This window comes from Lactuca saligna, chromosome 7, assembly GCF_052625555.1.
Source record: "Lactuca saligna cultivar CGN05327 chromosome 7, ASM5262555v1, whole genome shotgun sequence".
Classification (NCBI taxonomy): Eukaryota; Viridiplantae; Streptophyta; class Magnoliopsida; order Asterales; family Asteraceae; genus Lactuca; species Lactuca saligna.
In genome coordinates this window covers 137,004,679-137,022,380 of record NC_136423.1, presented here as the reverse complement: position 1 = coordinate 137,022,380, position 17,702 = coordinate 137,004,679, and the positions used below count along the sequence as shown (strand labels likewise).

General features: G+C 34.0%; 1 protein-coding gene across 2 annotated transcripts; it reads left to right on the top strand.

Annotated features, from left to right (window-relative positions):
- The first annotated feature begins 12,624 nt into the window (after positions 1-12,624).
- Positions 12,625-14,374, top strand: TBL12 (trichome birefringence-like protein (DUF828)). Of its 2 annotated transcripts, none has more exons than XM_078965540.1 (4): positions 12,625-13,235; positions 13,305-13,418; positions 13,515-13,761; positions 13,874-14,063. In XM_078965540.1, exons 1-4 carry the CDS (start codon positions 12,706-12,708, stop codon positions 13,910-13,912), a joined length of 930 nt encoding a protein of 309 aa, XP_078821666.1. In that variant the 5' UTR covers positions 12,625-12,705; the 3' UTR covers positions 13,913-14,063. The 2 variants fall into 2 exon arrangements, with proteins under 2 accessions (XP_078821666.1, XP_078821665.1); XM_078965539.1 differs by having other exon boundaries at positions 12,626-13,235; positions 13,851-14,374.
- The last annotated feature ends 3,328 nt before the right edge of the window (positions 14,375-17,702 follow it).

The window sequence follows — 17,702 nt, the reverse complement described above, 5'->3', positions numbered from 1 at the left end:
GCCATGGTGATCTGTTCTGGTGCAGCAGCTTCAACAGCTACTTGTTGAATTACAGGAGGTTGATTCCTGTTCTCGTTTGCGTTTCCAACACCGCTTCTTGTTCTCACCATTTTTGATCTATACACCGAATAAGGTGAAATTTAGATCTTTATTCATGATAGATTGCAAATCATCCTTATCACTCCGAAACGATTACATGCTACTTCTAATATCGTAGACATACGCTTAGAATCCTAAACACATAAACCTTCAGATTTGGTTGGTACCAAACCATAGATCCGAAAAAATAATATCATATATGGCAACATATAACATTTAGCACATAAAAGCATTTTAGGTAACTTTCCTAAAATAAACTAGTGCTTGTGTCTAAAATTTAATAGACACACACCTCGCAATCTCCACTTAGCATTCTAAGTTTAAGTTTAGAAATCCTACAAATTCCTAGTTCGCTTAAACTAATGCTCTGATACCAACTGTGACATCCCCAAAATCACGGCCAGAAAAGACTGATTTCATTTATGCTTTTTAAAATAATTTCAGAGTAAATCCTTTTGATTTAAAAGTGTTGCGGAATTTGTTCCCAAAACAAAACATGATAAAATAATATTTATCAAAGCATTTCATCAAGAGATGCATTTTCATTATATAATTAGAACTCGGGGTGTCATGTTCCGATACAGACCATAAAGCATAAACGATAACATTACAAGTCATTCAACAAATATATACATATACAAACTTGTAAATAAAACAACTCGATGATTCATCCATCTTACGCCCTTGCGCCACTTCCTGTAATACAAATAAAACTGAGTGGGTCAGGCTTGGGAGCCTGGTGAGCATATAGGGTTTTCAACCCACAATAAATAAATTATATTTAATTTCACCAACCAATCACTATCCCGATTACCCATTCCCATTATCCTCACTTGACGTCCCTAAAACAATATCTATCTCAAGGGACCTAATCTAGGATTTCCATCGGGACGGACATTACTGCTAAGGGGTTTCCTCAACAATAGATATCCTAAAGGCAACCATGAGGGGGATAGAGTACACCGGTGAACACATCGTTCACAACACCTACAGATTATGAACCTGCTAGCGTTCCACGAGACTGTCTAGAATGAGTCTGTGGTCGTTATCCATACTCCGCTGAATAACTAGGTCAACAACAACAACATCGAGGCCTCTCATCTGTTTATTACACACCAACTATCTATCAATGTTCTACCCAACATATTAGTAGATAAAAATATATATTTTCATACATAGTTTAAAAACCTGTATAGCATTTTCATTCGATACATATTCCACATAACAGATGAGGCACACCCACATAACACGTATTTCATAGAAAATAAATCAGATCTATGAGATAGAAGAGAATGAATATACATTCACACATATAACAACAAAATTATACACATAACACGTATTTCGTATAAAATACTTCATAATTATGCGTTAGCAGAAAGTAACTACACACTCACTTGATCAGAAGATGATCGGACAGCACTACGGCTTAAAGAAGTAGTAATCCTCAGCAGATCTGGAAGATCTTCACAAAAATTGAACTTCTTGCGGGCAGAGCTTCGACTCGGAAATCGCACTTCTCGGGATCTCCGAGATCTCGGGACTTGCTTCGGGGCTCGGGAATATTACCGGGGCTTCGGGGTACTTCTGGCACGCAAATCAAGGTAAAACGGGAGAGAGAAGAGAGAAAAATAGCAAAAGAACTCGGCAGCCTCGCATCCTATTTATAGGAGGCTGGAGACTCGGAGTATGCGGGGCGTACTGCCTTACGCGGGGAGTAAGCCTCCGAATTCGTCACTGCATGCGTCATCCGAAGAACTCGAGTGCGAGGCGTGTCATACTTCGCTATACGCGGGGCGTACGCTAGTACGCCGGGCGTACTTCGGATCAGATCGGTGACTCCCCTTCGGATAAGGCTGGTTTTAATAATTAAATTTAATTATTAATTATTTAATAAACTTCGAAAATTCATATCTTCTTCATACGAACTCCATTTTCGCCGTTCTTTATATCCACGCGTAGGTGAGACTACGCTCTACAACTTTCATTTAGACTCCGTCGACTAATTTTGACTTTATTTTTTATTATTTATTTTTAATAGGCCGGGACAGAAAATTTCGTTATAAATTCATAACTTCTTCGTTTGACGTCCGTTCTCGCCTAACTTTTTATCACTTCGATACTAACAACGAGATCTTCGGTTCTCGTTTAGATCACTAAGGCTAAATATCGCTCTAACGTAAATTTCACTTTTTACGTCATTCAGCGTTGCCGGTTCTATCGCGAAACTTCGACAGGTCATAACTTCTTCGTTATAACTCGGATTTCGGCATTCTTTATATCTTCGAAAACCTTGTTTCAACTACTACAAAATTATCCAAAGATATCAAGTTTATTTTATACTTCAATTTTGACGCTTATTTTTATTCTTAATTAATCAAACCACATAATCAAGCAATTAAGCACAAAACACATAATACTCAAATAATACGCTTCTATTATTTCACAACGGGTTACAAAGGTTAACCTAGACTATTATATCAACATTAATGACAGACCCAGAAACACAGGCGTTACATTGCTGATAACTCATAATTGTTTATTTATGTTGTGATGTATGTGGTATTTTAGGGAACTCACTAAACTCTGTGCTTATAGTTGTTGATTATATGTGTTTTAGGTACTTCTAAGGGTCACGGGAAGCCGAAGATCTGATTGTACACACTCGCTGGGAGATTTTTTACCGATGCATTTGTGATACTCTGATATTTAGTGATGATGATTTGTATTTGACACTTGTGTTTTTCAATGACTTGGTTTATGAACAATATTTGGGGTAATTTAAAAATGAAAATTTTGGTTTGAATTTCAGGCGTTACACAAATAGTGTTTGAAATATGTAAGCATCTCTATGTACACACGTTTGCATATATAAGAAAAAGAAGATGGTGATGAGCACAGTAGGTAGATAACATTGATTGGATGATAATGGCGGTGAGTTGAAGCATGCAACAAAATCGGCTCCAAGCTAAGCAACAGACACGAAGCGACTCTAACCCATCCGTAGGGCAAAAAAACCGGAAACAACTAATGGGCAAAACTTGGCACTATTCATAAGTGCGTTATGTATTAATATATTTATATAATAACTAGGGTTTGGACCGTCTGCGCGTTGCTGCGGAAGCTCCGGTATTTTAAAAAACGCAGTTTGACACCATATATATATTATAGAGACGATTAAATTATATAAAGTGGAGCACAAAAATATCAAAATAAATTATGGATACAAACAATTGACTTGAAAGTGTATCTTTAAGAAATTAATAAAAAAAGAATTATTAAAAAAATTATATAAGGGGCCAAAATATAACATTAAAATATAATAAGGGACCAAATTGTAGTGTATAAAATACTAATATTTTAACTTTAAATTTATAAGGGTTGAAAATTGTTAAATAAAAATTAATCAAGGGGAAAAAATATAAATATATATAAAATTTAAAGACAAAACTGCACAAATGGTCCCTGTGGTTAGCTCAAAATTGCCATTTTGGTCCAAAAAGGTTTGGACTAGCACCAGAGGTCCAAACTTTTTATTTTGTTGCGAGTTTGGTCCAATTTGCTTTGAACTTTTTTCAAATGACAAATTTGCCCTTATTAATTTCTTTTTCTATTTCTTTTATAATTTTATTGTATTTGTGAGTTAAAATTATATCAAAAAAAATATACAAACTCATGCTACCCCACCTACATACATCTAGAAACACTAACATCATCATCATCATCATCTCTCTCTCTCTCTCTCTCTCTCTCTCTTTCCCTCTCCCTCCCTCTCTCCCTCTTACTGTCGGACCACCACCTCCTGCTGACCACCGTCGTCGAACCACCACCACTTGATGGACCATCGTTTGTCGGACCATAACTGCTTGTCGTCATATCCTAGTCACCTCTGGAAACGTAGATCAGAATACCTGGTGACATAGATCTAAACCACTAATCACTACCGTTCTCTTCCTGGAACACCATCGTCGTCAGAAAAGTTTGGATCTCCGGAAAAAGCTTACCAGATATTGAAACCCTTTATATCGGTCTCTTCCTAGAAGACCACCACCGTCAGAAAACCATACAAGATGTTGAAACCCTTTACAGATCTGCCGATCTATCTCGAGGTGCCGATCTTGTTCTCTGCTTTTTGGCTTTGCGAGCCTGTGACTGTTACTGTTTGGTGACTTCCTGGATGGATATCACGATTGGGAACTTCATTCCCATCAGCAGTATCGATTGTGCTGCTAGCGCTACGGTGCGCAATGACCGCGGTTACGGCAGCCACTACAGCAGCTGTTAATGTCGTTTGAAAGGTAGCGGCGTCCATCGAAAAAGTAGAGGTCTCGTTGCTTGGTTGGTTGTTTCCGGATGACGACATGATTCTGTAATACGAAAGATAAGGATTTGTGAGCGACTTTGGTTGACCCTGATGTACTTAGATTGTTCATGAAACAGTAAGAGTATTATCTCGAAAGTTTGACCTACATCCCTATGATGCAGTCTTGGTAAAGAATGAAAGTATGTTCGCTAAGGTTTGACCTACATCCTTATGATGCAGTCCTAGTACTGAATGGAAGTATGTTCGTAGAATGGTCTCAAGACGTTTGTCGTTCGAGCTGAGGTATTGTGGGTTGGTGAATAACAAGATCCAACCACTGAAAGAGACTTGGAAATGTCTCCGGAGATAAATCGCTATAGTCCAATGACTTGACTAAAGTATGTTTCATATAGACTCCAATGAAAGTATGATAAGAGTACTTGAATGAAGAATGACACAGCAGTTAGCCGGCTGTCAATATCTTTGATATTCATGATGTAAAGATTCTGGAAAATGACCTTGTAAAGGTCTCACATCATATGCGGAGAAGATAGTTCCTGACAGCATAAAGACCTAGCTAAATTACTTACAGAATAAGATAATTTCATAGAAAATGCCACACCCGGCATAGACAGAAAAACACGATTCCTTTTTATAAGGGAAATAAAGTAAGGCATCTACTACTGGCGACGGTCATCCCTCTGGTGAACTCGTAGTTCAACCAATTGACGTTCCATGTCAAGTAGGTGTCTTTCGCACACCATCTGGCGTACCCGGAGCTCTATGACTTCGGCTCGTGATTCGGCCAGTGCTTGCAGCAGGGTTTCCTGGTTTCTCTCTGATCTCTCGTGTGCATCTTCTAGACGAATGGTGTGGAGGGTATGCATTTTAGCATAGGCGACTACTTCTGTAATCTGATGTAGGGCTGTCCTGCCTTGAATCTCATTTTGGGCCACTCTGCGGACCAAGATTGGCAAGACTATATCTGCTAAGCCCTCATTGCTCCAGTCGTAAAAGCTTCGGTCGCCATCAAATAGCATAGACTGATCTTATCCTTGGCTCCTTGTTTCCAAGCATTCCCCTCACTCAGGGGGGTTGGGCCATGAAAAGCCGGACGAGGGTTAGGAATTGGAAAGGAGCTGCTCGGGGTAGGTTTTCAAACTCTGGTTCGGAGTTAGCATCATACGAAAGGTCTTCGTCATGGTGATCATTCAAGGGGAAAAGGATGATCATTTTCTGGTCATTCGGAAGGTACTGGTTGTCGAGGGGATGGAGTCCAGTTATGTTTTCTATGCGAGAATTTAGGGTAAGAGAATAATTATTAGACGAACTATCTATGTATAATTATTTAGAAAATCTTCATCAGTTACATCGCTATTTGTGAAGTGCATACCAGCTATGTGTAATCTAAACAGGATAGACCTTCGAATAAGTGACCTTAATTCCAAATTCACACAGAATAGGGGTAAGGCAAAATTATCACAGATTCTAAGTCTATAACATCCTAATTACATGTAGCCTTAGTGTATCCACTTAGCAACTATCAACTTAGTAATGAAGATCCCGTTTTAATTCTCAAGTATAAAGTACTTATAGTAACAACAAATACTCATATAGTATTTTAAATTTTAATGTTATGTTCTATTGTTCTCATTGTGGTAGGGTTGGTAAGATTTTTGCATTGTTGCAACCACACACTTAAACTTAGGCACATGCTAGTCAACCCTCGGATAATATAGGTGATCAGGCTATATCTTCCCAGTTTTGACCATATGTCTCTAAGCCCACTTGTGTTGCCCAACAATCGTAATTCTTTTGTACTGTCCTAGTGACACTGATTTTAGCATGAATGCAACACGTATACTTACTTAAATATTTTACTATTTAAAGTATAAACTCTTGTTCGGAGTATTTTTAATCCCTTATGTATTTATAGTTAGTATATCTTTTATGGGTTGATATACTTAATTCACTATAAACAATGCTCTGATACCAATCTGTCACACCCCAAAACTAGGAACGGCGGAAACGTTCTGGGGCGAAGGACGTCATGTATAATATCAACAACAATGTAAAGTAGTAAACAAGCAACAACATCATCCATTGCATTAATAATATAATTATTATACAAATGTGTTCTGTCAAATTTTGATAAACACTAAAGCATAAATCAAAATGAAAGATAAGTCTTGAACAAGCTCCATCTTCCTTTCTTCTTGCATCGGTACCTGTCTATGATGACCTGAGGATACAAGTAATTTTGAAAGCGAGTATCAGCTTTGAAGCTGGTAAGATCATAAGTATTAATGTGTCTTAATTTGTAAAACTTATAATTTTTAAGACTTGACATTGTTTTGAAAGAAAGCTCGAATAAGTATGAAAATGTTTGTAGAATAACTGTAAATGTTTGAAAAACCCTAGAATCCCTATGACTCCTATTAGTAACAAAAGGAGTCTTCGACCAAGACTTGACTGTTCTCAATGTAATCTTCTACCAAGACCTAACTGTTCTGAATGTAGTCTTCTACCAAGACCTAACTGTTTTGATTGTAGTCTTCTACCAAGACCTAACTGTTTTGATTGTAGTCTTCTACCAAGACCTAACTATGTTACTATTATTATCATTATAAGAATTTGTATCCTTTGGTACTAAGATACTTACATATAATTCACCTCATTGGTTATGTGAATGAGTCACAAAATAAAGGCAATAATACAACTAACCTGAATATTACCCTTTGGTACTAGGGTAACTATCATTGTTAACTTTAAGACATCCGTAGACGTACTCTTACCTCTGTTGCTAACAGCTGGGTATAGGAATAGTTAATCCCTTAATCGTATACCTGTAATGGTACCAACCGTTGACATCCGTGGATGTACTTTCACCTCTGTAGCTAACACAGATTTTAGGAATGGTAAATCCCACAACTGTATCCTTGGGTACTAGGATAATAAATCCAATCTATCTCGTCGATTATGTGATTGAAATCACAAAGTAAAGGTAAGAATGAGGATTTTGATAACAGAGTCGATACATATAAAATGTAATAGGACTCCTCCTGATATATCTATGTAACAGTGCTCTTATAAGTATGATCATGTAAAAGTAAACATGTATATGTACTTATGTAAATGTGCTCATGTAAGTGTAATCATGTAAAAGTAAACATGTATATGTACTTATGTAAAAGTGCTCATGTAAGTGTAATCATGTAAAAGTAATCATGTATATGTACTCATGTAAAAGTGCTAGCTGAAATGTGTGTTCTCTCTATCTAGCAAGTATAGTAATGTACTGTAATGTTCTAGAAGGTATTGACTCATGAATGAACTGACTCATTTATATGATATCTCGTTCTAGTAATTGTTCTAGCATCTTCCTGAACTACCCATATGGTAGCTTTCTAGTAATCTAAATAGTACGTATGGACATGGATGTATACCCTTGCTACCCAAGGGCATAGGATGAACTGGAAGGACCTTTTATGACTATATATGTACACATGATATATAACTAATATTTAAACGACTTTCGGACGAATACCCAATATCCCACCAGACCACATCTCAAGGTGCGAAAAGGAAATAGGGTGGATAGCCTTCCTAAGTCTTTTAAACATTTCTTATACAACTATACACATAGAGGCAAGCAATTTATAATATAAAAGCATAAATAAGATTTGTAAGACATTTGAAATATAAGTATTATTTTAAGAAAAGATCGACTTGGTGTCAATCTATAAAACAATTTGAAGGCATAAGTTTAATAAAACAGTTTAAGTATAAGGAAACATTTGTTTGAAACATAGATGTAAATAAGTTTGAAAGGTAACGTACGGAGTAAGCTGTACAGCGTAAAAAGGAGTTTAAAACATTTAAAATGTTTATAAAAAGTCATTTGAAGGAAATTGTTTGGTAAAATGGCTAATGAGTAGCCAAATCATTTGAATGTTGTATATTAATCACATGTGATTGATGTAATAAGTAATATAATCCTACTTACTAATCACATGTGATTGACATAATAAGTAGCATGATTCTACTTGTATCCCCCCCCCATAAAACATTTAAAAAGAGTTTAAAACCTTAGTTAAGGGGTATGAACTCACCTGCAGTAAGTGACTGGAATTGCACGGGCTGTTATCGTACGGAAGGATCGGACAAGTGCTTGGTGTCAAGTGGAGACTTAGACACACACAATGATCCTAATTACATATGAAGACATATGTATATAAATAATTAGAGATTTAATCACTAATCATACAAGTATAAACATTTAAGCGCGAGGACAACACTTTTGGTCAAGTGCTAGGAGGCTAATGGGTTGCAACAAAGGAGTGCAATGCCCCTAATGGAAGTTTAAGGTCAAAAGACCATATTCATTAGAGTTTACGGCCCAAGGAAGTAAGCTCCTGGCCGTAAACTCTCAAACAAGTCATGAAATGGAGTTTAGAAGTACTACCACCTTAGAGGGGAATTGTTTCAAGGCTTTACAAGTGTTTGGGCACCATATTGACTCCTTTGGGGAGTTTACGGCCCAAAGACCCCTTTTCCCTTGGAGTTTACGGCTGTAAACTCCCTTGGGAGGGTTCTTATTGTCCTTTCAAGTCTCCAACATTTCTAGGAACAAGTCTAGGCTTCAACCATTGGCTTAAGGAAGGTTTATGGCACTAAATGGGACCATTTGATGGAGTTTACAGCCATAGAACTCTTTGGGCCGTAAACTCCCTCACACATGAGGTTCTAAGAATTTTAACTAGTCCAAAACTCATCTAGGTACTTGCCCTAAAAGTCTCTTGGCCTAAGGAAGTGTCTAGGGTGTCCTTTGACCCCTTAATAGGAGTTTACGGCCCAAGAAATACTCTTGGCTGTAAACTCTTCCACACTTGAGTTTCCATGAGTTTTCTAGGTTCTAATCTTTTAGGGGTACATGCCAAAATAAAGTCTAAGCCTTAGGACAAGTTTGAAGGCATTTTGGCACTTAATCTTGGAGTTTACGGCCCAAGGAGCTACTTGGCCGTAAACTCCCTTCTAGAATTGATTTCTAATTGTTTTGTTGGCCTAAATCATGAGTTTAAGGCTTCTAGGTTTTTGTTCTAAGGCTAAAGGAACATTAGGCACTCATTTGTGCCCTTTACTTGGAGTTTACGGCCCAAGAGGTGTTCCTTGGCCGTAAACTCCTCAAACTACTTGGTTTTGATTTGTTTCTAGCCTCTAATGCTCATACATAAGGTCCTTAGTTAGATGCCTAACACGGAAATGGGACTAGGTGGCCTTTAGGCTTGATTTTGGAGTTTACTCCCCAAGAACGTTCTTGGGCGGTAAACTCCCGGATCTTGTGTTTTGGACATGTAAATAATGTTATTAAGCATATAACAAGTATTAAAACACATCTAGGGAAGTAGACTCACAATCTGGGATGAAAACCCGAAGATCCGTGAGAGAGAAATAGGCTTTTCTCTAAATGGAATTTAACTAATGAACCAATTTGGTTCAGAATTCTATTTATAGTCCTGGGATTTTTGGCAGAAAATATTTCTATTCTCGGAATGGATTCTAATGATCTAGGGTAATGGAATTTACAGTGTTGTACAAAATCCTAGTGCAACCACTCTCCTAATACCCCTTTTTGGTGTAAAACCCTAAAACTGCCAAACTTATATTCTAAGTCTGAATTTTCATTGTAACTGCTCTACTTCTATTGGATTGAAATGGTTTGATTAGTATGGAAAATTTCAAGTTGTCACACATTCCAACGGTGACTGCTCTATTGTTCCAATAGTTGTCGGAGAAGGAGCAACACGGGGTCATCAGCATCGTCGGAGAATGAGCAAGACGAAGCCGACGATGTTCCAAATCTCTGTCTGTGGTGACTCCGATGATGACAACTCGAGAGGTGTTCTAGTGACTAGTGGTCAGTGGTGGGTTTTCTGACGGTGGTGCCATGTCCGATGGTGGTGGATTGTGGTGGTTGGCGGTTGTAGTGATGGTAGATACAGGTGGCCGACGATGGTGTGGTAGATAATGGTGAATGTGTGTGAAAATGTTCTTAAGTGTTTATGAATGTGAGAGAGAGAAGGGGTATTTTTTCTTTCTGTTAAAAATAATTATAAAAATAGAATAAAAAGGGTAAATTTTATTTTTTCTTTTTCTTTTAATCAATAAAGCATTTAATTAAATAAAAAAAAAACTGAAAAAGAAAAAAGTAAGGGTACAATCATCATTATAAAAAACATCAAAACAAATTGGACCAAACTCACAACAAAATGAAAACTTTGGACCTCTGGTGCTAGTCCAAATTTTTTTGGATCAAAGTGACAATTTTGAGCTAACCACAAGAACCATTTGTGCATTTTTGTCAAAATTTAAAATTATAAAGATAGAAATTTTTACATCAAAATTAGTTTAGGGATACAAAATAAATAAAAGTAATGGAAGAAAAATGAAAAAAGAATTGAAAGTAAGAAGACTTACTTTACTTTATTTTTGTTTACCATGAAAACCTACTCACAAACCAGTTTTGATTATATATATATATATATATATATATATATATATATATATATATATATATATATATATATATATATATATATATTAAAAATATAAATATAGTAAGGAACTAGTAACTTACTAAATACTAATAGTTTTATTTTATATTACTAAGGATGAAAAGTGTTCAAATTAGAATTACTTCAGGGAAAGAAAGGTAAATATAAAGATTTGTTATTGTTAGAAACAAAATCTTTATTTTCAAAAGAAGACTTATTTTAGAACTTATATCGTATTATTTCTATATAATAACTTAATGTGAATATAGTTATTTGTGTTTTGGAAATAGTCAAAACCAAATGAATAGTAATACCCCTCACAAACCAATTTTGGTAATAAATATATATATATATATATATATATATATATATATATATATATATATATATATATATATATATATATATAGGGTAAAGTGAATATACCTAACAACCTTATATAAGCTTAGGTACCTAACCACATCATACTACGTAGTTTTGTATCATATTTGCATTGTAAATCACTCAAAGTTCTTAAAATTCAACCTTATAACTTGATTGCTTCCAAAATCTTTGGCCTTTCACCATTATCTTCCTTCAAATGACGTCTTTCTATCGGAGACCCCCTGGTGGGCTTCATATACTACCGTTACAAATCAAATGGTGTAGGAAGAATATAATGGTGAATGTCTGAAAATCTTGTAAGTAAATCAAGTTAAGGGTTGAAGTTTAAGAACCTTAGACGATTGCAATGGAAATATAATGCAAAACAACGTAGTATAATGTGGTTAGGTACCTAAGCTTATATAAGGTTGTTAGGTATATTCACTTTACCCATATATATATATATATATATATATATATATATATATATATATATATATATATAGGGTTAGGTTCATGTGAGACGGTCTAATTTTGTAAGACCGTGAGACGCATTTTTTTTTAATTTTTTATTTTTTATTTTAAAAATTTTTTTAGTTAATTCAAGTTCCGAAAATAATATTTAAAAAAAGAATTTTTTGATTTTTTCATTTATTTTGCATTTTAAAATTATTTTTAGAATATGTACAGTTTAGAATATTTCATGTATTTTTCAAAAAACAAAGATTTTTATTTTTATTTTTTTTAGTTAATTCAAGTTCCGAAAATAATATTTAAAAAAAGAATTTTTAGATTTTTCCATTTATTTTGTATTTTAAAATTATTTTTTAGAATATGTCAGTGTAATATTGTATTTAGAATATTTCACGTATTTTTCAAAAAAAAAAGAATTTTTTTTATTTTTTTTAGTTAATCCAAGTTCCGAAAATAATATATATATATATATATTTTTTGGATTTTTCCATTTATTTTTGTATTTTAAAATTATTTTTAGATTTAGTCTTATGGTTTTATAAAATTAGAATGATCTCAAATGAACCTAAACCTATATATATATATATATATATATATATATATATATATATATATATATATATATATATATATATATGCTCTTAGTTAAAAATCATGATTCCATTCCTTCGACACTAGTGAATAAAAAACAGGCAGGAACTTGAAAGAAATACAACAAAAATAAACTAGAGGTCCTTCAAAACAGTTTCTAAACTTCAGTCACATCTTGTAAAAATACAAAAGCAAAAGGACCAAAACTTGAAATACATCTTTCTTCAAGAAAAAAAAAAACTCAAAACTCTGCAGCATCAAACTCATCGTTACAGATCTCTTTCTCTACTCTGTATCTCTGTGTCTTCGTAATGATTAACAATGGCTACTAAGCTACCTTCAACACTATTAACATGGTTAGTCCTCTCGACTTGTTCACTCATTTTCTTCTACTCGAAACTACTTCCTCTATACCCATCTTCAAAACCCTCAAAGATCCCATCATCACCACCCCCTACACCCTGTAACCTATTCTCCGGAAAATGGGTAATTGACCCCCGTCGACGACCTCTCTACGACGAGACATGTCCTTTCCACAGAAACGCATGGAACTGTATAAGAAACCAGAGAGATAACATGAACCGGATCAATTCATGGAAATGGGTACCCGAGGAATGCGAGCTTCATGAAATTGATCCGTTTGAGTTAATGACTTTGATGAGGGATAAGCGAATTGGGTTTATTGGGGATTCTTTGAATGAGAATTTCTTGGTGAGTTTATTGTGTACACTTAGGGTTGCTGATACGGGTGCTAAGAAATGGAAGAGGAAAGGGGCTTGGAGAGGAGCTTATTTCCCTAAATTCAATGTCACTATTGCATATCATCGTGCAGTTTTATTAGCAAAATACGAGTAAGCAAATACGATTTCCATTTCAAATTTTCAATTCGTGTATAAAGATTGACATTAGATCGAAATTAGTCAGGAGACCAATGGAATCAATGGCGCACATCGTGTAGATGTTGATATTCCAGCAAAAGAATGGGCAGAAATCGGTGGTTTCTATGATGTTCTTGTTTTCAACACTGGACACTGGTAAATACACATTGAAATCCTCAAAATACAAATCAAGAAATGTATATGTTTATCAGTTTATGTAGTTTTTTAGTTTAATGGTTAAACTTATTATAGGTGGGGTTATGACAAGTTTCCAAAAGAATCTCCTCTTGCTTTTTACAAAAGAGGGAAGCCAATAATTCCTGCTCCAAATATGTATGAAGGGCTTGAAATTGTACTCAAGAACATGGTTGTTTATATAGAAAAAGAATTCCCAAAAACACACAAGTTTTGGAGACTACAATCACCTAGACACTTCCATGGTGGTGATTGGAATCAAAATGGAAGTTGTTTATTTGATGATCCCCTCAAGAAATTCGAGGTATGAATCATTAATGGCTATAAGATTCTAGAAAGAATGATTTATTATAAATAAAACTGTATAATATTTGCATACTGATACCTGAACAGGTTGACTTGTGGTTTGATCCCAGAAACAATGGAGTAAACAAAGAAGCAAGATTAATCAATGAATTGATTATAAAGGCACTTGAAGAAACAAGTATTGAACTACTTGACTTGACTCATTTAAGTGAGTTTAGGGCAGATGCTCATCCTGCCACGTGGCTAGGGAAGAAGGATGCAGTGTCAGTGTGGGGACAGGACTGCATGCATTGGTGCCTGCCAGGTGTCCCTGACACTTGGGTCAATGTGTTGTGGCAACTTATGAAGAATAGGATAGGGAGAAGATGATGATGATTTTGTGTAATCAATTGTTGATAAAGTCAAAATGAAGATTGAAGAAAGAGTTGATAGTGAGATTTGGTGATGGGATTTTGGTGGTTGATTATGGGGGGTATTGTGTAATTTTAGGTTAGATGATTTATAATTTTATATATAGATTCATTATATTTGTTGGATGAAAGTTGAGTTTTGAAAGGATGTATCAATTTATGTTGTGAAATGTGTTAAGATTTTGTTTTTTGATTGGTTTATTGCTCTATTCTGGGAATTTTATGCTACTTTTTGTGTGGTTTATTGCTAAATGATATCAACGGATGTATAAGTTATGTTAGTTTGTAAATTTGTTTATAAATTCTTGTTTATGTCGTATTTTTAGAAGAGTTGAATGCATAATGTAACATTAAAACTTGCATTTTTATTAGTAATGGTAACCCCTTATTATTCTGCATCTTAATAAAGCTATAAGTATAACTATAACTCTATAAGTAACAACTTATTAGTTACATAACTGTTATTCTTTCTAAGACTAATGGGTTGTTTCTTTTTTAGGGATTTTTTATAAAACTTGTTATTCTTTCTAGAACTAAGGGGCTGTTTCTTTTTTAGGGTTATTTGATAAAATTGAACCGTTTTGTGCTATATACTTCCAAAAACTTAATGGTTACGAAAATATAAGGTTCCTTAACCGTTCAAGGCTTTTGATTCATTTATCGGCTGTATCAATCGTGTTGAATGCAAATCGATTCGGAGAGAGAGCTAGGTTCAAATGTTTCTCACATCTATTATGTGCTAGAATGCATTAATAAGAATTTAATAAAAATTAAATTATTATTTAATTAAATAAAGATAGATATTAAATGATTTCCATAATTATATGTGTATAAAATGATATCCATAATTATAATTCATTTTTTATGAAAACTAATTAAATTTATCATTAATATCAACAATAATATTCTTTCAAAATGAATTCACATATAGTTTTTCATGTATGGGTTTGTATTTTGTTTCGTGACCTACTCACTCAAAATACAACAAAGTTGCTTAGAACATGGAGAACGATAATATATTCTAGTAGAATGAGAGTTTATTCTAGAAGAATGAGAGTATATTCTAACAGAATAAGAGTGTATTCTAGTAGAATACATTCCCGTTCTTCATATTTAATGCAACTTTGTTGTATTGTAACTGAGTGTGTCCATAAACAAAACACGAACTCATACATGAAAACCTAAATGCGAATTCATTCTGAAAGAATGTTATTGCTGACATAAATGACGAATTAATTAGTTTCCTTAAAAAAAAGAATTATAATTATGGATATCATTTAATATATTTATCTTTATTTAGTTAAATAATTATTTAATTTTACTAAATTTGTGTTGGTGCATTCTAGCACACAATAAATGTAAGAAACACATGAACATAGCCATATATATATATATATATATATATATATATATATATATATATATATATATATATATATATATATATATCATTTGGAGTGCACGGTGTCATCCTACATATTCATTTCCTACCGCCCCTTACCAAATTGGGTGGAATGGTTTTCTCGTTTCTTCTACCTCCATCAGTCTCGATTTTTTTCCCTCCATGAAACTTTTTCTTTATTTATGCCCACCCAAATCAGGATAAACTTCCTTCTTCTCCTAGCTTTTCCCTATTTCCCAATCTTGGGCCTCTTTCCTAGTCAATCCCATGGATGTTCTCACTCCCACACCCTCCACCCTTATGCTAAGTTTTCATCTAGTAATTGGATTCAAAATATGTAATTAATATGTGCAACCATAATATTTAACTAATAATTATTATTCACATGTTATTTGTTTTATTATATTGGTATTATTGTTGTGTTTTTATTCAAAATTAGTTTCAAAAACAAGATTTTAGCAACCAAAGACTTGAGTATTTTGAACAAATATAAACTAGTTATAACCAAACATGGATCTTGTTGCAAAGTTTGGAAAGAAAACAAGCATCGAATTAAAAAAAATAAAGTTTAACATCCTTTGTAGACTTCGGATCTTCTAAGGGAGGCTTGGAAGATGATGAAGAATGTAGAACATTTGATACACCAATAAGAACTCTACTTGATTTAAGATGTTAGTCTTGTAAAACTCTTAAAACTCTTAATCTTAAAGTTCGTATCCAAATATGAACTTCAAGAGAGCAAAAATGAGCAAATATTTTCCAAGAAAAGATGAACAGAAGAGACAATATGCATCTCAAATGCTTGCTATGTTTTTTTCACTAGTAAAACCAAAAGCCAAAAGCTAGTCACTTAAACAACTAAAGCAAAGTCATTACATATTGAGTCTTGGTGCTTAAGGACACCATGTCCCTAGCAACAAAAATCTATTAAAATGTCCCTAGCAACAAAAATCTATTAAAGTAAAAGTATGGCTTTATGAATAATCTAATATAAAAATGTTAGAACTAGCTTTTCCTTGTCCCCTTTTTTTATTTATGCTTTTATAAGAAAAGGAAAGAAATGTTTTTATAAAAAAGTCTTTCATTCTTTAATAACTTATAAACTAACCTTTTGGAAAATGATAAAAGTCCTTATGATCCAAAATGTTGTACATCACTTAATAAATCACATCATATGATATATTATGTTACATGCTTAATAAATAAGATTTTTATTATTAATAAATTATTATTTTCATTTTTTATAAGAAAAGGAGAGAAAGATTTTTATAAAAAAATCTTTCATTTTTTAATAACTTATAAACTTTATTTTTTTTGGAAAAAGACAAAAGTCCTTATTACGTGACTTGCTTATGAAAATAGTTATTTTCAAATAAGACAAAACTTCAAAAATGGTCCCTGTGGTTTCAAAACTTTTAACAAATGGTCATTTTCACTAACCCCGTTAGCTTTTGGCCGTTAAGTGAAGGGCATTTTTGTCATTTCACTATTATATGGACCATTTATGAGCTTTTTGTTATTTAAAAAAAACCGTTTTAATATATAATGGGCCCCACATATTTCTCTCTTATGAAATCATCGCATATAATAACAATGTTTGACTGAAAAAGTCAAAATTGAACGTCGATTTGAACAAGAGAAAGGACGACCACCATCCCCTCAATCATCTTCCACCTCTATATTCTTGTTTTCCTTAAACTTAAATTTCTTCAAGAATCGACCCTCAACCCCATTATAATCAAAACTTGTGTCTTGGGACTCAAATGCAGCATCGGGGGCCATGTTATCGGTCTGGATTTAACCAACGAGACGATATCTAATGCTATTGATGATTCCAGTGCTCTCTTCGGTTTAAAGAATATTGAGACACTGAATCTGGCTGGAAATACATCGATATCTAGTGCTATTGATGTTTCCAGTGCTATTGTTGCTCATGATTAAACTTTCGAACTAATACCCTCTATTGTTGGTGATGCACGCAAGAGCTGCTCCAACCTTTTCTACTCCAATCTAAGTATCAGCATCACCATCTGCAGAGACTCAATTTCTAAATGTCGATTTAGGATTCGTAATCTGGGAGGGGTTGTTTTTTACGAATCAACCGGGATTATGTATTGAGAACCTACA